Raw genomic sequence first — 27156 nt, forward strand, 5'->3', positions numbered from 1 at the left:
TCAACCAATTTAAAAGCATCATAACTAGGCAAAGAATAAAGTAAATTAAGAAGACACAGTCACAAATTAGGATCAGATTGTCAAAGCAGGCATGCAACGAGACACCAGCGTGAGATGCCATAAACTGCGTTTTCTCATCTCGACAGGTCAGTGTCACTTCTTTCCCTCTCACCAACACGATAGTACACTCCATTTCTTTTCAAATTTGATTCAAACAATCATTAAGCTTCGGTTTCTCATCTTAACAGCTAGCAAATACTGTCCTGTGCGGAAATTATTGTAAACTGTGTGAATAAACCAGTACTCACCACACATGCATTTACCTGGAGTGTAGTTTTGTTTTGATGTTGAGTTGTGCCATGTTTTGTGTAGTGCATCAGCAAACTCCACATAAACCTTAAACTGCAAGTTAGCATGAGCTGTGTAATCAAATAATAAACGAATGGTGTGGCCACGAGCTGCCCACTGATGGTCTGGTGATGTTACGTAGTGAACTGTGCGTATGTACACGTCCCCCAGTTTCTGTTAAAGGAATGGCCAGTGGATCAGCTGAGGTAACGTGTCCCGTACGAAGATGTCATTCGCTCTTGGCCATGTTACCCATTAAGTTTGAGCATTGATAGTTTATACGGAGAGAAGTAAACTATAATTTCTTTCTTTTGTACTATCAGTATTATTGTAAGGTAATTTCTGTTCATAAAAATTAATGGTATATATGTATTTTTTATCGTAAATAAAGGGCACCACACGTGTAATGCTGTTGAGTGTCTTGTATTTGTTGTATTTGTTTCGTGATTGTGTTAACAAAGGTTTGCCATTTTAATACTTTTTATGTATTGTATTGTTGATCTCAGTGTTAAGTGCTTGTGTTGTGTTCTGGTATTGACAACCATGGAGGAAAGAAGTTGAAGATAAATGTGGGTAATCTGATCTCTTTGAATCACCGAAGAAGATGAGTATATGGCGAGCCTGAAATGTAGAGCTCGAGGTCCTATATCGATGCTAGGAGAGAAAAGGTTTTGGAGCTAAAGGCGAGTTGCTGCTGCGACGGTCGGTGAGGCTGCTCTGTGGACTGTGGACTAGTAGCACATACTACCCGCTCACGCGGGATTGGTTTGTGTGGGAGGGGAAGAATGTCTGTAAGAAAATGAAAAGATAGTAGTGTATAAAAGAGAGCTATTGCCAATAAGCGCTTTTTCGTGGGCGAATAAGGGGCGGTTGATGATGGTGGCTCGGGAGAAACGGGCAGGGAACTTGGACGGCGGCGCCAACGCCTACGATTAAAATCACCAATAGTTGAGAAAATGGTAGGAGGCGTAGTAAAGGCCGAAAGACGGAAAAATCTTTAGTGGGAGGTAAACTGAAATGAGATGTAGTATAAGAGAAAGTTAGAAAGGAAGCGAATTTTAGTCGAAGAAAAAGTACGTGTAGATGTTTGTGCGTGGGGCGTGGTTATGTTTGTGAGAGTGTGTATCCTACGAGAAGTGAGTAGAGTTCACTTTCCGCGTGTGGCGTTGCTGTTTAACCCCAGCTAGGTAGCGCGTTCCTGATTAGCTCCAGGTGAGGCTTGAGCGTTGAATGGGCAATATTCGAGGCGTAGTCAAGAGAGTGGATCCGATGGCAGTGCGAGGGAGGGCGAGTGTTGTTTTATCTCTTTCCTTCCAGGCACAACTCTGAAAGCAGAAAATCGCGTGACTCGGGAATTATGTGTATTTGTCAGATGTGTAAACCCGCTCGCCAGCGTCAGCGAGGCCAGGCTTATGCGGGACGGTCGATAGGAGAGGCCCGGCATATCCTCCCCAACGACCGACCGGCGAAGAGTTAAGAGAGCTGACTGAGAGTTCGATTAAGGGCGACGACCGACATCTGCTAAGCCAGCGAATGTGTATCTGTTTTCTTCCAAGCACAACTCTGAAAGCAGAGAATTACGCGACTTCGGAAATGTGTGTATTTGGTTGGCAAGAGGCCCTCCTTTTATACCCCATGATGGGATCACGGACGGGTCCCGTTGGAACGTCTAGCCCTCTGATTGGCCGCCTTTCCTTTGGCTGTGATCCGTGCGAGCGAGCTGTGAGCCTTGGCGAGTGGATACGCCTCCGCTTGCGCCGGTGACATCATCGGTCTGGGTTGGACCAGCCAGGGAAGCAGACATTTCCAGTGTGTCCGGCATCGGCGGTTAAGACCCCCCCCCCCACCCCCATTGGAAGCGAGCGAGCTCTCTGGAGAGGATGGGCTGGATAATGGAGAAGGCGGCGGCGGCGACCGGCTGTAAGCGTGGTCGTGGTTTTGACGAGAGGGTCCTGGCTGGGCATGGAGCTGTGGAGATAGACGGTGGGGTGAAGGTAAAAGTCGAAATTGAGTCCGGGGGGAAGGTAATGTGTTGAGGGTTGGGGGGAACAATTGTGGTGGGAGGAAGAGGTGGGCTGGCTTGATGTGGACTAGTGGCAGGGATGTGTTGTAAGAGGGAGAGATGGGAAGAAGGGTTGGAATGGAGAGGAGAGGTGAGCTGGTTTGAGCCTGTCGATGGAAATGCAGTCTGGCTTAGAACCATGGTCAATGAGGAAGTGCTTCGTTGACCTATTGATAATTTTGTAGGGTCATCATATGGTTGTTGGAGAGGGGTTCGTCTGGAGTCCCGCCTGACGAAGACATGGTCCGCTGAATCAAGGGCCAGGGGAACATGCACTGGGTTTGTGTGTGTCGTCCGTGATGGCAGGGGACGGGTGTTGGCAAAGGTCTCCCAAGTAGTTGAAGGAGGGCGTGTCGGTCGGGGTCGCCGATAGCAGGGGTGGCTATCTGCCCAGGAAGGTGAAGGTCCTCTGCATACACTAACTGGGATGGAGATACGTCGCTGTCGACTTTGGAGAGTACTAGAGGAAGGGCATCGGCCCAACCATACGAGGGTTGCTGTGCTTTTAGTGACTATTTCAGCTGGAGGTGGAACCTTTCCACGTGTCCATTGGCTTGGGGGTGGTATGCAGTGGTCCGGTTGCGGTTGGTGCCAAGGAATTTGAGAAGTCTGAACCAGAGGTCAAATTCAAACTGGGCACCCTGTCAGTGATGATGGTGTGAGGGGTGCCGAATCTGGATACCCAACCTGAGAGGAAGGCATGGGCGGTTGTCTCAGCAGAGATATCAGATAGAGGAATCACTTCTGCCCACCAGATGTACCTCTCAATGCACTTGTGTTTGGTCTCTTATGTTCAAAGGGATAGGTGTGGGGTGGAGTATTTGCATGTGACATGGTGTCCGATGAGGCCTTGGGTTTCTGGTGTAAAGTTTGGGTTTTGTGATTTTCTGTTGCCTCTGGGGAATGTATTTCTTGTCTGCATGTTGTATTGTTGTGTTGAAGGTGTGCACAGCAGTGTCTATGTGAATGAAATACTGTTCAATGTCTCGAAGTGTTGTTCTGTCTCAGTGAAAATTTCCCAGTTTGTTCATTTGTAGCTGGTGTATGTGTGTCAGTGCCCAACTGGAGTGTATCATGTTTTGATGATAACTTGAAGGTGATATTTGAGGGCTCTGACCAAGAAGATGCTGGAGTTAAAACAGGGGAAACAGAAAGTAATGTTAGGAGAGGAGGGGACATACAGGGTTTGACAGGGGATGTGTGATTATATTATGAATGTTGTTCACAATGGTTAGTCAAGTTGTGCCTGTAATTCAAACCCTCTGTCTTTGTTGGGGTTATTGACATACCAGGCTAGTTACTTAGCATTAAAGTCACCACCTAGGATAAGGTTGGGGGTGATGGTGAGTTGGTTGAGGTTAGGCTTGAAGTTGTTGGGAACTGTCAGGGATTATTTTGGGGTGGAGGTGGCACAGATCCCTGGGAGCAGCTTTAGTTACCCAGGCAAATACCCTCCTTGGACTGTTGGGACAGGTAACAGTTACTGCTGGGAATCAGAGTGTGGGATTTGAACCGACAACTAAGCAAATGTAACACCAGCATGCTTCTGATTACACCACCAGCACACACATTTAACACTAATAAGTAATTTTATGAATGCTTTGCATCTCCTTTTTGTTAGTCTCATCAATCTCCTCCCTCATCAGTCATTCTCCTGGCCAAACCCACCACATCTTCCTCTACATTTAACTTGAAATACTCTACCTATCTTCCAATCATCACCTTCCTTTACTTTTATTGATATCTGTCCATCTGCACCCTTTACCCTCTCTACTCATCTTGCCTCCCTGTACTTTTTTCTTTATCAAAACATCTTTTTAGCCTTCTCAAAATTCTCCATCACCTACCTTACCTCACAGCACCTCTGTGTCTCCCCCACCTTGCACTTTGCTTCCACCCTCTTTATATATGCATCCTCATTTATTCTTTGCTATCATTTCTTGTATACTTGCCTCTTTTCTGCCACCACCAACACTAACCAACTGCCATTTGTGCAGATGTTTGGGCCCAGGACATAAATCCACTTTGGGAATTAGTGATGTTTTATATCCTGAGCCAATTCTTGAAGTGGGTTTATGTCCTGGGCCAATTCTTCAAATGGGCTTATGTCCTGGGCCCAAAGATCTGCACAAGTGGTGGTTGGCGAGTGTTGGATTAAGAAACCAAGGTGTATATAGCGCAGCAAGGGTGGCAAAGTTCAGCAGTGAAGATTAAAGTGATGGGAGGGTGGGGCCAAGATTCTATTTCTGTTGGAGATACTGCTGCATAATCCACTCCATTGTTAGATCAAGAACTGTTGGTGCATGTGCTAATAGCTGTTGAATGAATGAATGGGTGGGAAATTCCTATTGGATGACTCAGTTGGCATTTGTATTTTTTGTTAGGGTGACTATGGTTAGGCAGGGGTGTACTTGAAGGAGCATCTAGGGGGATCATATGGATGTTGTCACAGGAAGGATTTTATCAACTATTTACAATGTGGGTTATAGGTCTACCTTTCTCTTGCCACCCCTTTTATAAGAGAATGTGGGTATATTTGTCAAGGTTTTGGTTGGTTGGAGGGTTTTTAATAATGTGGGAGATGGGGTTAGTGGGAGTACTATTGATGGGGCAGATGTTTTAGCAATGTGAGGGAGCAATGGGTATTCAGGGCAAGTGTCTGCTTTCTGCATACAAGTTTTTTGGTGGTCTTGCAAAAGGCACCTGTACTGATGAATGGTTTCATATTTAGAGGGCTGCGGGTGTGGCAGAGCAGTAGATTTGACATCCAATCGAATTTCCTCTCTGTGAGGGTCTGATATACTCGTAAGTTCTAGAGTAACCATCTTTCTGCTCCCCAGCTTATGCAAGGTAACAATCTTAGGAAACTGCAGGCGGCAGGATGTTCTTAGACGTTTAAGGTGGAATGTCCAGGTGAGTCTGCTGCAGAGACAGACCTAGAAATCATATCTGTTCTACCACTGGGAAGGTTGTGTTTCTTTACTGTATTGGATTACTTTTGTAGCAGCATTGTCTAGAATTTCGAGGAGACTGATTTTGAGATTGAGAAGTGGAATCCATAGACTTCTGCTCATCACCTTACTCATCTTCATAGTTTTTTGGAGAAGGGAGTTGGTATTAGTTCTGACAGAGCTGGTGTAAGTTGTCAACATAGACCCTGGTACTTTGGGTAAGAGGGAATTGTTCAGATATGTCATCAGCTGCTAAGTGAGAACACCGAGACCACTTCCTTGGGTGACTCTTTCTGGTTGGATATGTGGCAAGGATAGAATTATTCTTGTATGTACATTATTTGTTCTGTGAGTTAGGAATTGGGATGTGTAGGTGGGTACAGCTCCCTAGAATCCTAGTTAGAAGTTTGTTGGTGAATGCAGTGCAGATTGTCATTTCTGTTTGCTCTAGGATATCTGGTAGTGCTGTGACCAATCCAGAAGTCTGTTTGAAGTGGTAATGGGAGAGAATGGTGTTCCAGTTGTCATAAGAATTGGAATGAGGCAGTTCTGTATGAGTTTGCAGAGCCAGTTTGTCAGGACAATTGGGCTGTAGTTGTATGGTCTGGGTAAAGGAGTAATTTCTTCTCTCCTAATGGTTGGGAGGATGTCTTCTGTCCATATTTGGTTGAAGTTTAATGTAAAGGATATCACAGTTGGGTGTAGGTGTCAGTCATGTCATATTATTAATTATTGGGAGCTGAAGCAGATGGTATAGGTATAAAGATAATGAAAGGAAAAGGACAGCAATAAGAGTGTATGAATCCAGAATGGAAGGAGCAAGATGGAAATACATACATACATACATATACCAAGGCTTTTTCCCCCTTCCAAGGGAGGTAGCCAAAAAGGGAAAGGCATAAAAACACTCCCACCCATTTCACCCCCAAATACACTCCACACCCCTCCCACCCTTCCTCTCATCTGAGCACCTCCTGGATGACGGGTCATCCCTGCACCCCGCCCACCGCCCTGGGTCAGAAGCAGTGTCGCAAGACACAGTACATCCACAGCAAGGCCGCTTCATTTAATCGGCGACCCCCCCTCTCCGTCCCCCTTTGCATATAAGGAGAGGACGGGGAGAAATCCCTTCGGGCTGCGTCAAAATTTACTCACACATACTACCCCACCCCCCGCCCATTCCTCCTCATGCAATCACAACATCATCCATATACAACCATTCTCCACTCACCTCTGTCTTCCGTCCTCTCCCTTCCTTCCTCAACAGACATTCCCCTCTTCCCCAAAGCCCCCTTCACCCCATCCATCCACCTCATCCTAGGACGTCCCCTCATGTTCACTCCCTCCACATCTGCCTTCCATACCTCTTTTACTAGTCTTTCTTCACTCATTCTTTCCATGTGTCCAAACCATCCTAATATTCTTTCATCAACCCTCTCTCCCAAATCCTTTTTCACCCCTGTTCTCCTCCTCACCTCCTCATTTCTCACTCTATCTAGCCTAGTAACCCCCGCCATACTTCTCAGACACCTCATCTCAAACACATTCAAACTCCTTCTCTCTTCTTCTCTTATGTTCCACGTTTCTGCCCCATACAGTGCTGTTGGCACAATCACTCCTTCATACAGTCTCCTCTTCGCATCCATTCCCAAATGTCTATTTCTCATTACACTCTTTAAACCACCAAGGCATTTACTCGCTTCTCTCAATCTACATTCTACCTCCACCTTCACTCCACCTTTTCCTGCTACACTTGCACCCAAGTATCTAAAACTATCCACTTCCTCCAGTCGCTCTCCCTTAATGTTCACTTCCAGTCTACTGCCACTTTCACCCCTTGTACATCTCATCACCTTACTTTTACCCACATTTATCTTTAGTTTTCTTCTATCACATACTCTCCCAAACTCTGCCACCAGCTTCCTCAATCCCTCCTCTGACCCTGCCACAAGCGCAGGAAATACTAGTAAGAAAATACATATATATACCAAAAGACTCTCTCCCACTTATAAATGGGGTGGCTAGTAATAGTGAAAAGTTCATACATACATACATACACCAAAGGCTTTTTTTCCCCCTTACAAGGGAGGTAGCCAAAAAACAAAGGCATAAAAACCACTCGCCACATGCTGAGGTAACTGTTAGTGATAACAAGTTTGAGTAGGAAATACAAATTAGAAAGCAGATGGGGAGCAGCAAGAGACGGAGAAAAAAAGCATAATATTTGTTTACTTACTGAATAAAGAATAGTCATGATAATTAAAATTGACACTATAATAAGTGTTGGATAAATTGCATACCCCATTTAAGTATTCAATTATTTATTTACAATACTTACAATACAAATAAAAAGCCCAAAATTGCTGTGAATAAAAAGCATTGCATTGACAATAGTAATGTTTGGCATACAAGAGCCTCAGGCTGATACAAAAGACTGCTCTAGGACTTATCTACATGTGGCATGGACGATACAATGATGCATGATAGGTCATATGAGGTGAAGAGCACAGCCAAAGGCAGCCACTGCAACCTTCTGCACTTTCATACTCATACAATTTCTTAATCCCTAGTAATAAGATATTTGTATACCCTTTCACTCCAACCTCTATTGCCACAATTTTACTCTTCCTTTCAGTAACGTTTGTTTACCCTAACACCGCCAATGGCAAATATTGCCACTAACACATTGTCCCAATACAAAACCTGCAACAAAAAATGTTTTTGATATGAGTCATTGGGGGAATAATGGGAGGGGGGGGGGAGTACAAAGGAGTTCAAAGAACCTGTCTACTACCAGCAAGAACTTTCACCATATTTGTTTTGTCAGGGACAAGGGTCAATAATACCAATATATAGCTAAGAAAATATGGTACCTGAAATTGGCTTTAAAAGGTGTCTGATGTAAGATAAAGACAACCAAAAATACGACAAAGGGAAATCAAAACTATCAATGTCTGTAAAGGCTCCAATACAAAAAATCCTCACCAGAGAAAACAATAGCAAGCATTAGGGCAAGAACAAATTTAGATAAAAATGACCCTTAAGGCAACACAATAAAGTCTAATATTTGCTCCCTGGCTGCCCACAATGGTACATAATAGCAAGGCAACTGTAGGACCAAGTCTCACATCTGTAATGAATAATGTTTATGAAAACTTCATGAAAAGAACAGACCTGATTAAACTGAATCATGTGTGAATGCATTAAATTCATGAGTAGATGGGGGAAAAAAAAAAGGAACGATACATAATAACAGTAAATTGAGTATGTTATTAAGTATATAAAAATACAATAAGAGACTGATAGCAAATGACACAAAAGTAATACTGGGAGTCTGCTCTCTTCCCATGGTAGGAGCTGAGCCTTGCAAAATACCACAGCAGCAGCACTCATACAGTCTCATTTTGGTGGTGCAAGGCAGTAGTAGCAATAGCAAACCATACAACCAAAGACTTATGGTACTGCAGCAACGATAGAAATGTTCCCATAGACCAAAAGTTCATGGTAACTATTAACAGAAGAAGAAAGAAAGAAAAAAATAAATTGGCCCATGGGTTGTGGCATAGCAATGCTTCATCCATGTTTCTTTTTCATATAAACAGGAATATAGAAATGGAAATGTTTGCATACCTGTACATGCTTGAGCTAAGAAAAATTATAACCAATTTCACTCTTACTGCATTTCATAACCATAAATGTGCAGTACATTCATCTCTTGGTCTTGTTACTTTTCTCTACTAGCCTTAACCTTGTCTTTGGCTGCTTCACAATCATTTACATTGTTGTTTCATGAGCACTGGCTTCTTAATTACACTTTGCAAACAACCATACTTTACAAAATGCCATTGGTAAAATACTGGAAGCCATCATAAAGTCTTGTAGTAATGGAGTTAATTGCATTGTACACCATTGAGTCCAATAAGGCCTGCAACTGCTCCTCTGTCAGATTCATGTGGAAGCGACTACGAAGTGCTGGAACCACTGATGCTCCTGCCCGGAAACATGCCAGTTTGGAACCTGAAAACAAAAAAAGAAAACTTCTTTCACTACCCTACTAATGCTTGCAAAGCGTAACATCTTATTAAAAAATATTCTTGGCTGAAATATAGATACATAAAATCTAGAAAGTGAGATAGTACACAATGAGACATTTCAGTAATCAATCCAAAGCTTCAATCTCTCTAACCCATAGCTCTAAGGAATCTAGTACCAGCAACACATTTTATTTTGGTAATTTTGTATCTGGTGCCATCAGTCAATTGCTACCCAATTCACTTCTTGGGACCAAATTATCACATTTGGTGGTGCACACCTCAATTTTTGGTTACCTGGCCAACATGTTTGATATTGTTCATCCCACTGTGTTGTAAACAAGTCTTCTTTTTCTAACATCTCATTTTTAGTGATGATGAAAAAAAGTTTTATGTATAAGATATGGTGTCAACAACTTCAAAGATGATTATAACAGAAGAGGAACTTTTGGCCAAAGATATGGAACAAGCTAGATTTTGTGGAAGAGAATGAGAAGGTGGAGGAGAGTGAGGAGTATCAGTAGACAGAGGAAAAGGTATTGATTACAGATTTGTCAAGGATAAAAATGGAGATCACAATCTGAAAAGCATGTAGAGAATATGGATTCAGAGGGTCACTCCATCATCATCCTACTCACAAATGTTACTTAACCTCTTTGATATAATGACACCTACATGGGTGTCATGTGGCGTGAGTGGGTACCGGTATATAAAAATGCTGGTGTCGGCGTTTTTAATACATTCATTTTGTAGTTGTAGCAGAGTTACCCCTGAATTCTGTTAACTGGTTTGATCACATTTTGTAGTTGTAGCAGAGTTACCCCTGAATTCTGTTAACTGGTTTGATCACGTTTTCTGTTTATTATTATCAATCAAAGTGAAAAAGAATAAGTGATACAGCAGTGACTTTATACATGAGTAGTGCGATGCATCATACATTAGGCATCCGATGCTGTATGTGAGAATTCGACTTGTATTGAAGAGGTTAACAAGTATTATGATTTAACAAGAAAGCACCACCAGAAAGAAGTTACGGTGGCAATATAGACACAAGCATTTACCACATTCCCTAAACATATCCTATGAAAAATGGTCAGACTGACTTCCACATCAAAAAATGGCTCACAAACTTCTAGCTGGCAAAGAATGCACAGTATGACAAAACAAACCATCAGGGACTGAAAGATTGTAAAATTGAGTCTCCCAAGGGGCAATAGTATCACCTGCACAATTCAACTTCTACACAAGAGACCTCTCCACTCTAAACCCAGAGAATAATATCAAAAGCTCTCACCTATGCCCCACAAAAAAAAAAAAAAAAAAAAAAAAAAAAAATTATATATATATATATATACACATACATACATACATATACCAAAGGCTTACAAGGGAGGTAGCCAAAAAGAAAAAGGCATAAAAACCATTCCCACCCATTCCATCCCTAGTACACTCCACTCCCCTCAACCCTCCCTCTCATCTTGGCACCTCCTGGATGGCGAATCATCCCTGCACCTTGTCTACTGCCCTAGGTCAGAGGCAGTGTTGCAAGACACAGCACATCCACAGCAAGGCCACTTCATTAAATCAGTGACCCCCCCTCTCAGTCCCCTCATACAGAAAAAGAGAAGACGGGGAGAAATCCCTTCAGGCTGCATCAAATTTTTCTCACACATACTAGCTCACCCCCCATCCCCCCACCCATTCCAACTCATGCATCACATCATCCATATACAACCATTCTCCATTCACCCGTTTTCTGTCCTCTCACGTCCTTCTTCAACAGACATTCCCCTTTTCCCCAAAGCTCCTTTCACCCCATCCATTCTTCTCATCCTAGGTCGCCCCCTCATGTTCACTCTCTCCATATCTGCCTTCCATACCTCTTTTACTAGTCTTTCCTCACTCATTCTTTCCATGTGTCCAAACCATCCCAATACTCTTTCATCCACCCTATCTCCCAACTCCCTTACCACCAGTTCTCCTCCTAACCTCTCTATCCAGCCTAGTACCCCCCACCATACTTCTCAGACACCTCATCTCAAACACATTCAAATGCCTTCTCTCTTCCTCTCTTCTGTTCCATGTTTCTGCCCCATACAGTGCTGTTGGCACAATCACTCCTTCATACAATATCCTCTTAGCCTCCATTCCCAAATGTATATTCCTCATTACATTTTTTAATCCACCAAGGCATTTACTTGTTTCTCTCAATCTACATTCTATAAAAAAAAAAAAAAAAAAAAAATACAGTAAATAAATAAATAAAGATTAGGTGAGCATAGCAACTAAAAAAACAGCTGCTAAAAGCACCTAAACATAACTTTACAAACTGGAACAATGGCAGACAAAAAATAATTGGAGCCTCCCCTCAGATATCATTAGCAACATTGATCATTCATGACAACCATGAATTGAACAAAACATTCATTAGTTCAACAGAATGGTCAACTTCTTCTGTTGAACAACAGCCTTAAAAATGTAGGCCATACTTTTTGTATGCATGTGTTCTTCACCTCAAACATCAAGGACCTAACATTGACAATTGTCTAGAAAATAAAACTATTATGATCAGTAGTAAGCACATGATTTTGTTAGCAGAAACACTAATTACAGCATACAAATAACCACAATTGACTATGCAAAACATTAACAATAACAATTAAGTACACAATACCAAAAGGTCTTTTCCCTCTTACAAAGGAGGTTGTCAGCCAAGGCATGCACCCACCATTTACCCATCCCGCAATCAATCAATCATCACTCCATTACCCCTGGTCTCAATTGCAGGATAACTATAACTTCCATCTGACATCCAGTTCATATAAGAATAATAACAGGATGTACTAAAATCACCCTACAAGCACATCAACATACATACAATACCAAGGATTTATTTCCCCTTACAAGGGAGGTTACCAAAGTCAAAAAGCATAATTCCACTCCTATTCACCACCCCTCCCACCCTTTTATCTTGGCTCCTCCTGGATGACAGGTCATCCCTGCATCTCAACCATCACCCTGGGTCAGAAACAATGCAGCAAGATACAGCACATCCACAATTTAATTGGCAACCCCACTCTTTGTTCCCTCATCCTTCATGCAGAAACACTGAAGACACTTTGAGACAGAGTCAAAATACCATTCCCACATAATCATCCCCAAACCCTCTACCCTTTCTTTCATGCATCATGTTATAATCCATGCACAACCATTCTTCACTCACCCCTATCTTCTGCCTTCTCCCATCCTTCTTCAAGAGACATCCCCTCTAGCTCAAACCCCTTTTACCCCATACATCCATCTCATCCTTGGTCACCCCCTCATGTTTACTCCATCCATCCATCTGCCTTCCACACCTCTTTTACTAATCTTTCTTCACTCATTCTTTCTATGTGTCCAAACCATCCCAATACTCTTTCATCAACCCAATCTCCCATCTCCTTTCCCACCCCCATTCTCCTCCTCATTTCTCACTCTATACAACCTTGTAGACCCTACAATACTTTACAGACATTTCATCTCAAACACTTTATATTCTTCCTCTCTTATATTGCACGTCTCTGCCCCAAATAGTGCTGTCAGCACAATCACCCCTTAATACAATCTCCTCTTAGCATCCATTTACAAATGTCTATTTCTCATTACACTTTTTAATTCCCCAAGGCACTTAAATGCTTCTCTTCATCTACAATCTATCTCCACCTCCACTCCTCCTTTTTCTGCCACATGCTACCCCAAGTACCTAAAGCTATCCACTTCCTAACATCAACACTCAAGATAAAATCTTGCCCATGAAGCAGCACATAAAAATTGTAAGGCATATAGTTCTGTGCAAGAACCCTTATGCATCCATCGATCCTATTACATAGCACAAGCACAACCAAATCTTAGGAAGAAGTATATTAATAAAAGACCACCAGCAAACCAAACATCTACAAAAGCCTATCTCTTACACCCACAATGCACACACATATATAAAATGATCTCATATTGCAAAATAAGCATTCTAAGACCATTTCCCTAAATATCAAAAGAAGCACCATGCAAGGACAAAGCCTATTAGTATGATATTCTGCTAGTTAGAGCTTCATCAAGTACAGTAAACTCTTGCAATACTGAACTTTGTTACAGCGAATTTTGGCTACATCAACCCTAGTTAAATCTACTAACCATTCATATGATATACATACATACATACATACATATACCAAGGCTTTTTTCCCCTTACTAGGGAGGTAGCCAAAAAGGAAAAGGCATAAAATCATTCCCACCCATTCCATCCCTGAAAACACTCCACACCCCTCCATATGATATAACAAACTATTTATCTATATACCAAGGGCCTTTCCCCCTTACTAGGGAGGTAGCCAAAGTCAAAAGGCATATACCCACTCTCCACCATTTCGTTCCCATCCATTCCACTCCTATCCACCACCCTTTCCTCCCTCTCATCTTAGCTCCTCATTGGCAACAGGTCATCCCTGCATCCACCCCACTGCCCTAGTTCAGAAGCAATGTAGTAAGACACAGCAAGACCACTACACTTAATCCGTGACCTCCCCTCTTTGTCTCCTCATGCAGGAAAATAGAAGACAGGGAGAATTCCCTTTGGGCTGCATCAAAATATCATTCACACAAAACCACACCCTAATACTAACCCCACCTCCCTTCCTTGCATCACAGTATCATCTCTATACAGCCATTCTCCACTCACCTCTATCTCCTGCCTTCACCCTTCCTTACACCCATCCATCCATCTCATCTTCAGTCGTCCGCTCATGTTCACTCCATCCACCTCTGCCTTCCACACTTCTTTTACTAATATTTCTTCACTCATTCTTTCCAGGTGTCCAAACCATATCACAAACAAGGTCAGTATATGCTGTGCAAGGTTCAGTATGGATGGCGAGTTAAAGACCTTTTGGCTATTACAACTAAGCCTTCCCCCCCAATTAGTTTGATAAATCAAGGGTTTACTTTATATGTTACTGTCACAAACAGACCTAAAAACTGATATAATAAAGGCTCTGAATATATAGAACTTTCAACTCTAATGACCAAGCCTTCTTCCCAAATAGTTTGATATATCAGGGTTTACTGTAAGTGTATTTGATAAATCTCTACCAAGCAAAATGTCATACTAATAAAGACTATTCTCATATGGGGTTTCTTTTAATAAACTTGTCAGCCACTGCTAATTACATACAACTTCCAAAATCCATCCAAGTCCTCAGGCATCAGTCGAACTGAGAAAACCCTCCCACAAAAAGCAAGACCCACTTCGACACAAATCCCAGCACTGAAACAGTCCCAACACAGAATAGCCCTGGCCACAGAATCAAATTGTTTTGGAACTCTCATCACAGAGATGACACACAACATTTCATCATACACTGCCCTACTCTTGCCTTAAACAGGCAACACAATATCTCTTCTTTGAGTAAATTGTGGGCCAATTTGATAGCCATTGCTGGTTACCTAGGAGCAAACATTATAGTTTTTATTTATTAATTTTTTATTATTTTTTTTTTTTCACATCCGACTTAGATATGGACCAAAAGGTCTCCTGTCAGCATGCTCCGCCTTTGTAATCCTTAATCCTTTACAAGAGATCAATCAGTCTGCCACTGGTCTCTCCTGCAGAAGACCTGTGGCCTTCAGGTAACTGGCAACAACTGTTGGGGCCATAAGTCACTCTAGAAGATATATTGTGCTGCTGGCTACAGATTGTTGGTGTGGGGCAGTGTAGTATTTGTTCTGTGTCCTCTGTGTGGTGGTTGCATCTGAGGCAGTTTTAATCTGTAGCCAGGTCTATTTTGTGTTGCTGTTTTAATGCTGGATGGTATGCCTATGTACAGGCATGTGTGAGAGGTCTTTTTCTGTGGAAATGATGCCTGTTGAGTTTGGTGACCTGACTTGAAGGACTTGTTTAGTGATCTGTGTGTGAATGGTGTGGATGCTTTGTGAAGTATGAGTGGTAATGTGTTGTACATATTTGAGCAGTATGCTACTAGTGTAGCTTTTTGTTGTGTTCTGTTGGTAATACTTATGAAATGTAATGTAATGGGTGTGTGGTGCTTAATGTTCTGGTTTAAAATCATGTTCCTGTCATTTTCAAGTTGTGTTCTATGGGGAAGATTTTTTGTTCCTATATGCAGACATTTGGGAATGGATGCGAAGAGGAGACTGTATGAAGGAGTGATTGTGCCAACAGCACTGTATGGGGCAGAAACGTGGAACATAAGAGAAGAAGAGAGAAGGAGTTTGAATGTGTTTGAGATGAGGTGTCTGAGAAGTATGGTGGGGGTTACTAGGCTAGATAGAGTGAGAAATGAGGAGGTGAGGAGGAGAACAGGGGTGAAAAAGGATTTGGGAGAGAGGGTTGATGAAAGAATATTAGGATGGTTTGGACACATGGAAAGAATGAGTGACGAAAGACTAGTAAAAGAGGTATGGAAGGCAGATGTGGAGGGAGTGAACATGAGGGGACGTCCTAGGATGAGGTGGATGGATGGGGTGAAGGGGGCTTTGGGGAAGAGGGGAATGTCTGTTGAGGAAGGAAGGGAGAGGACGGAAGACAGAGGTGAGTGGAGAATGGTTGTATATGGATGATGTTGTGACGACATGAGGAGGAATAGGCGGGGGGGTGGGGGGTGGGGTAGTATGTGTGAGTAAATTTTGACGCAGCCCGAAGGGATTTCTCCCCGTCCTCTCCTTATATGCAAAGGGGGACGGAGAGGGGGGTCGCCGATTAAATGAAGCGGCCTTGCTGTGGATGTACTGTGTCTTGCGACACTGCTTCTGACCCAGGGCGGTGGGCAGGGTTCAGGGATGACCCGTCATCCAGGAGGTGTTCAGATGAGAGGAAGGGTGGGAGGGGTGTGGAGTGTATTTAGGGATGAAATGGGTGGGAGTGTTTTTATGCCTTTCCTTTTGTGGCTACCTCCCTTGGAAGGGGGAAAAAGCCTTGGTATATGTATGTATGTATGTATGTATATGCAGATATCCAATTGGGGACACCTATAAGAGAGACCTAAGGTAAAGGATTGATTAATAAATGAGAATAGGCTTCAATTATAAAAAAAGTACAGTGTGAATTTGGCCATGGGGATGCAACTAATCTCCCTAAAGTATTAAATGCATACAACTGGTAAAATGATGATATGATGATATGGTTTAATGTCACAAACTCCCCCCTACCAGAGGGCTAGGACGGTGCCCCCCACAGAGGGCTTTGTAGCATGGAATTTAATGAACCATGCCCTTGGTTCATAAGGAAAATTATAGATAATATAAGTAGGCATCTTTTCCAGACACTGCTAAACTAATTCATGAGAACCAAACAATCACAACCATCTCAATTTCTATTAGAGAAAATTATTCATTCATTTTGTGCACTCACCCGAGCTCATTACTTCAACCAAGGAAATTATTTTCTCGTGATGCTTCTTTGCCGCCAGCATGCCCTGAAGCAGAAGGATCTTGAAGTAGGAGAACATATCAGAATCCTCACCACCCATGACTTCTACCAACTCAGGAGTAAGTTTAAAAGGCGATGACTCAAAGCCCAAGTTGCGTGGAGATGAGGACAGCATGAATCCAAAATCAATATGAATAAGGTGCCCTTCATTGTCCATCAAAATGTTTCCATTGTGTCTGAAAAAGAACACATATGACAACTACTTGACAACATAAAAGTCCTTGGCCTATTGTTAAATTTTTTCTTATTTATATTTAAACCACAATAAACTTGTCTGGTCAAATGTAACAAAATCATCAATTTCAAATGCTCTCCAACAACACCATTAACTAACCTGTCTTTGACTTGAATTATGTAACTTATGAGGCAATATGCAGCACAAGATTGGACAAAGTTGCGTTGAGCTGTGAGGAAAGCCTCAGAGTTCTTCTCTCCAAAATCCTTGATGAAATATTCAAGGAGTGACATACTGCTGTTTTTCTTCACTTGATGCAATGAGCAGGTATTAAGGATGGGTTCAATCATACCAGAATCATCAGAGAGAACGAGAATTCTGTCAATACAGAAAAAAATGATGAGAAAATAACTAACTGTAGCACAACATATTTCATACAAAATATACATAGGGAACGAGAATTCTGTCAATACAGAAAAAATTATGAGAAAATAACTAACTGTAGTACAACATATTTCATACAAAATATACAGAGAATATAACTTTAATGTGCATACACATACATGAAGTTACCATTAATCTGTCTTGCCACTGGCAGTACCCGTAATGCTAAAAGACTCGTATATGGTCCATGTCTCTGCCCCTTACAGTGCTGGCAGCACAATCACCCTTTCATACATATACAAAGGGGTTTTTCACCCTTATATGGGAGGTAGCCAAAGTCAAAGACAAAATTCCACTCCCATCCACTTCATCCCCATATACTCTACTCCCGTTCACCCCCCCCTTCTTTTCTTGGCTCCTCCTGGATGATGGGTCATCCCTACACCTCGCCCACTTTATTTAAATGGCAACCCCCCACTCCATCCCCTCATGCAGAAAAAGAGAATATGGGGGATAAAACCCTTCAGGCTGTGTTAATATATCATTCACACATACTCCCTCAATCCCCTATCTCCCACCCACTCCCATGCATCACAGCATCATTCACACACAACCATTCTCCACTCATCCTTATCTTGTCTTCTCCCTTCCTTCTCAATACATTCCCCTCTTTCCCAATGCCCCTTTTACCCCATCCATCCATGGTCACCCCCTCATGTTCACTCCCCGCACCTCTGCCCTCCACAGCTCTTTTACTAATCTTTTTTCACTTATTCTTTGCATGTGTCCAAACCACCCCAATACTCTTTCATCAACTCTATCTTCCAACTCCCTTTCTGCCTGTGCTCTCCTTGTTTCTCACTCTATCCAGTCTAGTAACCTCTAACATACTTTTCAGGCATTTAATCTCAAAAACATTTAAACTCTTCTCTTACATACCATGTTTCTACCCAATATAGTGCTGTCAGCACAATTACTTCCTCATACATACATATATATATATACCAATGGCTTTTTCCCCCTTATATGGGAGGTAGCCAAAAAACAAAGGCATAAAAACCACTACCACCCATTCCATCCCTAACATACTCCACTCCCCTCCACCCTCTTCCTCACCCAATCTCATATTAGCATCCATTACCATATGTCTATTTCTCATTACACTCATTAATTCCCCAAAACATTTACTTGCTTCTCTCAACCTACATTCTACCTTCACCTCCACTCCTCCCTTTCCCGCCACACTCACACCCATGTATCTAAAGCTGTCCACCTCCTCCAGTCTCTCCCTTAATACTCACTTCCAATTTGCTGCCATCCTCTCCTCCTGTACATCTCATCACCTTACTTTTACCCACACTTATCTTTAACTTCCTTCTGTCCCACACCTTCCCAGACTCCATCACTATGGTGATGATGTAATATATGGCATACCTGAAATTAATTTCCTTATTCAAGTTGCTGTTACACGTACACTTCAATGGATCACTTACTTATATGGACGAACGAAGAGAGGAACTTTTTCTTCATCCCAAATTTTCTGAAACATTGTGAGCAACTGATACGCCAAAAGCTCCTGTCTCAGGTCATCTCCACATTTCACAATAACAGAGAGCAATCTCCAATTTGATAAGTGCCCATATGGAGATGTTTCTTGGATTCTTTCAACCTTGTGTGTAAAAAATTAGATTGTGTTAATCTTATGGAAAGTTGATTAAGATGAAACTATAGGCCAAGGTTCATGCAGGTTCTTATACATAAATAAACATAGGACCCATCTTTCAAGAGAATATAACCGACCTTGTCTTGCCATGGCTCCTTGAGAGCTGCTGCTGATGGGTCATCAGGGTCACGTTTAAAACCCATCTTTGGAGCATTGACCGTTTCTGAGAGCCTGCGTCTAATGTCTGCCGCACCTCGGGCAGACAATTCCCGGGAATCACAGGAATCTACTGACATCATTGATATGGTATCCCTATCTCTTACTTTCTTTAAACGACAATACTGTTGGCTTATTTCATCATCTTCTGGGCTCCAACAATCCGGTTCGTCTACAAATCCTGATGAATAGTGTCACAATAAGTACACAACACAGTTTCAATTTTATTTAGAATGACTCCACTAATAAATAAATTTTGTTGGCATATGCAAAACGGTTTTTCATACCTGAAGTGAGATGTGGTGAACTGAGTGATGAAGGTATTGATGATGTGGATCCTACAATGCTGCTGTTAGTATTGGTGATGGTTAAAGTGGTCAAATCAGGTTGCGAGGAGGAGTTGGAATCAATTAAGTTCTCTTCTGAACGAGTATGTCTTAGTGTGTTGATGAGCTTGGCCGGTATAGGTGCTGTATTGATGTTATTCACTTCCAATACTTCAACATATATAATATATGGAGCCTGGAAAAACAAAAATTACTTGGCATAGTATATAAAAACTATACAGACTATGGACTGAAATTCACTAGCTCTAAATTTGCTAATGATACAAAGCTGTGCAGAATAGCAAATGAAAATTTGAATCAACTGAATATTCAAGATGATTTAGATAAACTACAACAATTGTCTGAAAAGTGGCTAATGACATTTAACTCGAGTGAAATAAAAGTTACACTCATCTTACTAAGATGAGCAAGCAACATGGGGTGATGGATGGGAGTGGATGTGTGACTTTGACTTGGCTACCTCCTTTATAAAGGGGAAAGAAGCCCTTGGTATACACATACAGGGGCACATAAAGAATTGTCTCCCCAGAACACCCACATGAAGAATCGTTACTCCATGCGATCCCACCTGAAGAACTGTCACCCCATACGCCGAATATCAACAGTGGAATAAAGATTAGGTTAGGTTCAGTTAGGTTATGTTAGGTTAAGTTAGATTAGGTTAGGTTGAATGAAGGTTATGATTATTGTCATCAACTTGTACAAATGAAGAATCATAAACTCAGGATGGCCCACAGGAAGAATTGTCACCCTAGGATAGTCCACATGAAGAATTGTCACCCTGTCGAAGTCTGGGGTGATGATTCTTCATGTGATCCCACATACATATATCAAGGGCTTTTCCCCCTTACCAGGAAGGTAGCTAAAGTCAATGCATTAATCCATTCCCACCCATTTCACTCCCACTTACTCCACTCACATTCACCAATCCTCCTTTCCTCTTTTCTTGGCTCCTCCTGTATGATGGGTCATCTCTGCATCTTGCCCACTCCCCTGGGTCAGAAGCAATGCAGCAAGAAACACATCCATAGCAGGGCCATTTCATTTGTTTGGTGATCCCCCCTTTCCATCCCCTCGTGCAGAAAAAGGGGAAGACGGGGAGAAATCCCTTTGAGCTGCATCAGAATATCATTCACACGTACTCCCTCACACCCCCATCCCCCACCCACTCCCATGCATCACACCATCATCCATACACAACCATGCCATATAAATAGAAAATAAAAGTTATGTACATGGATGAAAATAACACCAAGTAGATCAGTGTGTGTGTGTGTTAAACCTTGAGAAAAGTGGGGGAACCTGAGGGGAAAATATTTATAATTGAGTTAGGAACAGCACTGTTATATATATACTAAGGGTTCTTTCCCCCTTACAAGGGAGGTAGCCAAAGTAAAAAAGCATAATTCCACTCCCATTCACTACCCCTCCCTCAAGCTTCTTGGCTCCTCATGGATGACAAGTCATCCCTGCATCTTGCCCATTGCCCTGGGTCAGAAGCAATGCAGCAAGACACAGCACATCCACAGCAAGGCCCTTTCATTTAATCAGTGACCAACCCCCCCTCTCTGTTCTCTCATGCAGAAACATTGAAAACGGGGAGAAATCCCTTTGGGCTGCATCAAAATATCTTTCACATACAAACACTCCCAACCTGTTCCCATCCCCAACACACTCCCTTCTTTTCATCACGGTATCACATACGCAGCCATTCTCCACTCACCCCTATTTTCTGCCTTCTCCCTTTCTTCCTCAAAAGACATCCCCCCTCTTGCTCAATACCCCTTTCACCCCATCCATCCATCTCATCCTTGGTCACCCCATCATGTTCCCTCCATCCACCTCTGCCTTCCACACTTTTTACTAATCTTTTTTCATTCCTTCCTTCCATGTGTCCAAACCATCCCAACACTCTTTCATCAATCTTATCTCCCAACTCCATTTCCACTCTCTGATCTCCTCCTCACCTTTTCGTTTCTCACCCTACCCACCCTTGTAACCCCTACTATACTTCTCAGATATTTTATCTCAAAATCATTTTAACTCTTCCTCTCTCCTCCCTTGCAACACTTGCAAAATATAAAACAAATCTCATATTATACTGAGGAGGAAAGCTATAAAATTTATTTTTAAAATGGTGACTCCTACAAATTTATCTTCTTTGAAGGAACAACATTATCATTTGTCAAGAAATTTCATTGTTTACAATATATTTTTTCAAAGAATAAGAAATGGGCTTCCTCATTTGAAATAAGTGATTTTGTTATATTAGAATAACATAAGCCAAAAGTATCAATTGGTAGCAAAATATTGGTTATAAAAGCTGTTACCAAAATAGAAATATTATGATTTGTCTTTATCCTCTTCCATACGCGGTGTAAAATCCAAATGGGGTATGGTTACTGGTGTAGTTCCACAGGGCTCACTTTTGATCCTTATTGTTCATTATGTATATAAACAACTAAGATAATGAGATTAGTAATGATGTTACGTCAGGAGAAGATGCCAAGATACTGTAGAAACATCTAAACAGATTGTTCATTTGGTCAGTGGAATGGCAAATGGACTTAAATATCTCAAGTGCAGTGTGTTAAATGTAGGTTTACACAACCCAGCAAGCAGGTATACCTTGGATAACATCTTTTTAGAGAAAACTAGGTGCAAGAGAGACTTGGGAGTTCTAGTGAGTCCTGACCTTAAATCCAGGATACAGTGCATACGTGCCAATACCAGAGCAAACAGAGTATTAGGTTTCACTGCTAGGACCATTACATATAAAAATGCAGAGGTAGTTATCAAACCCTTTCTGTCATTAGACACATCCTTGAATATGAGGTACAGTTTTGGTCTCTGTCTTATTGAATGGATATCAATTCACTCGAATCGGTACACAGGAGAATGACCAAAACACTTGCAAAATCTAAAACAAATCTCATATTATACTGAGGAGGAAAGCTATAAAATTTATTTTTAAAATGGTGACTCCTACAAATTTATCTTCTTTGAAGGAACATTATCATTTGTCAAGAAATTTCATTGTTTACAATATATTTTTTCAAAGAATAAGAAATGGGCTTCCTCATTTGAAATAAGTGATTTTGTTATATTAGAATAACATAAGCCAAAAGTATCAATTGGTAGCAAAATATTGGTTATAAAAGCTGTTACCAAAATAGAAATATTATGATTTGTCTTTATCCTCTTCCATACGCGGTGTAAAATCCAAATGGGGTATGGTTACTGGTGTAGTTCCACAGGGCTCACTTTTGATCCTTATTGTTCATTATGTATATAAACAACTAAGATAATGAGATTAGTAATGATGTTACGTCAGGAGAAGATGCCAAGATACTGTAGAAATATCTAAACAGATTGTTCATTTGGTCAGTGGAATGGCAAATGGACTTAAATATCTCTAGTGCAGTGTGTTAAATGTAGGTTTACACAACCCAGCAAGCAGGTATACCTTGGATAATATCTTTTTAGAGAAAACTAGGTGCAAGAGAGACTTGGGAGTTCTAGTGAGTCCTGACCTTAAATCCAGGATACAGTGCATACGTGCCAATACCAGAGCAAACAGAGTATTAGGTTTCACTGCTAGGACCATTACATATAAAAGTGCAGAGGTAGTTATCAAACCCTTTCTGTCATTAGACACATCCTTGAATATGAGGTACAGTTTTGGTCTCTGTCTTATTGAATGGATATCAATTCACTTGAATCGGTACACAGGAGAATGACCAAAATGATACATGGTCTCAAGATTCATTATGAGGACAGACTTAGACACCTTAATTTACACACTTTAGAAAGACACAGTGTGGGGTGAACTATAGAGGTGTTCAAGTGGATCAGGGGCTTTAACAAGAGGGATGATGACAAGGTTCATCATATTAAGGTAGCAGGACAGGACTTACAGTAATAGATTTAAGTTGGACAATTTTAGATTAGTTTTTATGAGAGTAGTAGAGCTTGTGTCAGGATTAGAAATGGAGAGAGTGAGTGGTTTGAAGTAAAGGTGGGACTTCGTCAAGGATGCGTTATGTCGCCCTGGCTGTTCAACTTATACATGGATGGGGTGGTGCGAGAGGTGAATGCTAGGGTAGTGGGTCAGGGATTGGAGATGGTTAAAGAAAATGGAGAAAAGTGGGAGGTGAGCCAGCTGTTGTTTGCGGACGACACTGCGCTTGTGGCAGGGTCGGAGGAGGGATTGAGGAAGCTGGTGGCAGAGTTTGGGAGAGTATGTGATAGAAGAAAGCTAAAGATAAATGTGGGTAAAAGTAAGGTGATGAGATGTACAAGGGGTGAAAGTGGCAGTAGACTGGAAGTGAACATTAAGGGAGAGCGACTGGAGGAAGTGGATAGTTTTAGATACTTGGGTGCAAGTGTAGCAGGAAAAGGTGGAGTGAAGGTGGAGGTAGAATGTAGATTGAGAGAAGCAAGTAAATGCCTTGGTGGATTAAAGAGTGTAATGAGGAATAGACATTTGGGAATGGATGCGAAGAGGAGACTGTATGAAGGAGTGATTGTGCCAACAGCACTGTATGGGGCAGAAACGTGGAACATAAGAGAAGAAGAGAAGGAGTTTGAATGTGTTTGAGATGAGGTGTCTGAGAAGTATGGTGGGGGTTACTAGGCTGGATAGAGTGAGAAATGAGGAGGTGAGGAGGAGAACAGGGGTGAAAAAGGATTTGGGAGATAGGGTTGATGAAAGAATATTAGGATGGTTTGGACACATGGAAAGAATGAGTGAAGAAAGACTAGTAAAAGAGGTATGGAAGGCAGATGTGGAGGGAGTGAACATGAGGGGACGTCCTAGGATGAGGTGGATGGATGGGGTGAAGGGGGCTTTGGGGAAGAGGGGAATGTCTGTTGAGGAAGGAAGGGAGAGGACGGAAGACAGAGGTGAGTGGAGAATGGTTGTATATGGATGATGTTGTGATTGTATGAGGAGGAATGGGCAGGGGGGGTGGGGGTGGGGTAGTATGTGTGAGTAAATTTTGATGCAGCCCGAAGGGATTTCTCCCCGTCCTCTCCATATATGCAAGGGGGGACGGAGAGGTGGGGTCGCCGATTAAATGAAGCGGCCTTGCTGTGGATGTGCTGTGTCTTGCGACACTGCTTCTGACCCAGGGCGGTGGGCAGGGTGCAGGGATGACCCGTCATCCAGGAGGTGCTCAGATGAGAGGGAGGGTGGGAGGGGTGTGGAGTGTATTTAGGGATGAGATGGGTGGGAGTGTTTTTATGCCTTTCCCTTTTTGGCTACCTCCCTTGGAAGGGGGAAAAAGCCTTGGTATATGTATGTAATTTTAGATTAAGAAGGAAAAAAGCAAGAACTCATTTACCGACAGTAGTCAACAAATGGAACTGACTTAGTAACCATGTAGAGAGCGCTGAAACTATAACTTATTTTAAGAAAAAGTTAGACAGCTTTACAGATGAGGATGATAGGTGGTAATGGACCTGGATTTTTTTTTTTTGATTGATTGATTAAAGGTTATCTGGCATTGTACCTGCCAAGGTCATAGATGCTGAGTAATAGACATGGAACTGCCTAGTGTTGGCGTTATGGGCTCTTCCAGTCTCCTTCATTCTAGTGTTCCCATGAGCCAGCCCTAGAAAAGAGCAGCTACTTACAACTATATTTTGAAATCATACCTTATCCTTAGAGTTGAGTACAACAGCAGCCTGGGGTGGAATGCGCACAATTAGGTGAGGCATTTCCCGTGCACATAATGGAAGGTAAACTCTGGCTGGCAGGTTAAGATTTAGTACTGATAGTTCAGCAAGAAGTCTCGAAGTCTTAGCTTCCTTGGTTGGCTGAGCCCCAAGTCTCTTCCCAATACTGATGAGTGCCCGTACAAACTCTAACTCAGGTGAAAGCCGAGGAGCCTATGAAAAAAAAAAATCAATATTTAGGAGGAATATGAAAAATTTCTCAAACTTTTTAACACTAAACATTATAAATTCTATGGTCATATAATGTCATAATCCTTACCCCACAACCACACTGTACAGTCTTGCCACGTAATGAGTTACATCTGGCTTCTTCTGAATCAAAGCAGCAGCATCCATTATCAAAAGCTCGCCCTGATGTCAAGTCCCCTAAATAGTTCTTGATGCTTCCTGTTTGAATGAAATATAATTTTGTTATGAATTCTAATATATATTAATAAATATTCAAATGAACCAATGTACCATTAGTCTTCCCCCCCATGTAAAAAGGATGGCCGAGTCAAAACATACTTTCATTCACTAAGGAAAAAAGTGATCCCATCACTCTGTCCTACTTAATCACACACACATGGGAACAAGGTGGTAGTATATTTATCCTCTGCCACAGGAACACAAGAAGAGAAATGACTGTGTCCTTCAAGTGTACGAGGCTTAGGAGGAAAGCAGGTATAAGAGGTAGTCACTTTAAAGTGGCTCAGCATTTTCCTACAAGTGGGGGGGGGGGGTGCCTTCAAATATAAAAGAATGCTGTGTGACTTCTCCAAAGGATGATACCAAAGAAGTCCCTAAAGTAATATGGTAATAATTGTTGCCATGATTCTTTCTGATTGAGATGTCAGGGAGGGATTGCATGTGGCAATAAATGGTGCTAAGAAAATGACTAATGAGAAGAGAATGACAGTGTTGTAGGAAAAGATGATATACAAAGAGCTCTGAAAGTGATGAAAACAGTCAAGGCACCTGGACTGAATTGGTGTCATGTGAGGTGACTGGCAAAGAGATGAAATCTTATTGTAGATTGGCTAGTGAGATTGTTTGGTGGGTACCTAAGCAAGGGGAATGTGCAGGAGGAATGGAGTGTTTGTATAGTTGCTTTACAAAAGAAAAGAGAACTAACATGAATGTAGTTTTAGGATTATTTTCTTGAGTGTAACTGGAAAGGCATATGGGTGTCAAATGAATGGATAAGGATGGGGGAATTGGATTAATTAGGAAGAAAAGTGTGAGTTTAAGGAAGATAGAGCAAACATGAATTAAAACTTTGTAGTAAAGCACATATAGGAGAAGTTTTTGACAAAATGTAAGGATGTCTTTTAGGCTTTTATTGATCTGGAAACACCTTATGAAAGGGTTGACAGGAAGGCATTATGGGAGGCAATGCAGATATATGGGATAGGGGGAAAGTTGTTCATGGCAGTCAAAAGTTTTTATGCGAGTAGTAGAGGTTGTGCTAAGGTTGGAAATGGTGGGAGTGAGATGTCTGCAGTGAAGGTGGGGTTGTGCCAAGGTTGTGTAATGTCACAATGGTTGTGAGTGGAGAGTAGTTGTAAATAAGTGATAAATTGACATGGCTCTATATACTTGTGATGAAACAGCTTCAGCTATAGGACCCTTTATCCACAAAGAACCAAGATAAAAGGGAAAATAAATGGGTGGTTGATGTGTGAAGGGCGAATGCATGCCTTGGATGGCCACCTTCCTTATAAGGGGGAAGAGGTCTTTTGATACATGTACAACAATTAAACAGATATCACAAAACTAAT

At 41.8% G+C, this 27156-nt stretch overlaps 1 protein-coding gene across 5 annotated transcripts in view; it reads right to left on the bottom strand.

Moving 5' to 3' along the window:
- Positions 1-7665: 7665 nt before the first annotated feature.
- Positions 7666-27156, bottom strand: part of fwd (phosphatidylinositol 4-kinase beta fwd) — an 80510-nt gene continuing 61019 nt past the window's right edge. For all 5 annotated transcript variants that reach the window (XM_076174545.1, XM_076174544.1, XM_076174543.1 and 2 more), the window contains 8 exons: positions 25656-25783; positions 25316-25549; positions 19598-19832; positions 19232-19491; positions 18925-19100; positions 17207-17425; positions 16795-17048; positions 7666-9378 (listed from right to left, as the gene is read on the bottom strand). In XM_076174545.1, coding sequence (XP_076030660.1) covers positions 9194-9378; positions 16795-17048; positions 17207-17425; positions 18925-19100; positions 19232-19491; positions 19598-19832; positions 25316-25549; positions 25656-25783 — 1691 coding nt within the window. In that variant the 3' untranslated portion in view covers positions 7666-9193. The remainder of the gene's footprint in view (positions 9379-16794; positions 17049-17206; positions 17426-18924; positions 19101-19231; positions 19492-19597; positions 19833-25315; positions 25550-25655; positions 25784-27156) is intronic.

Source organism: Oratosquilla oratoria, chromosome 36 (assembly GCF_046742065.1).
Source record: "Oratosquilla oratoria isolate Oo_2021 chromosome 36, ASM4674206v1, whole genome shotgun sequence".
NCBI classification, from domain to species: Eukaryota; Metazoa; Arthropoda; class Malacostraca; order Stomatopoda; family Squillidae; genus Oratosquilla; species Oratosquilla oratoria.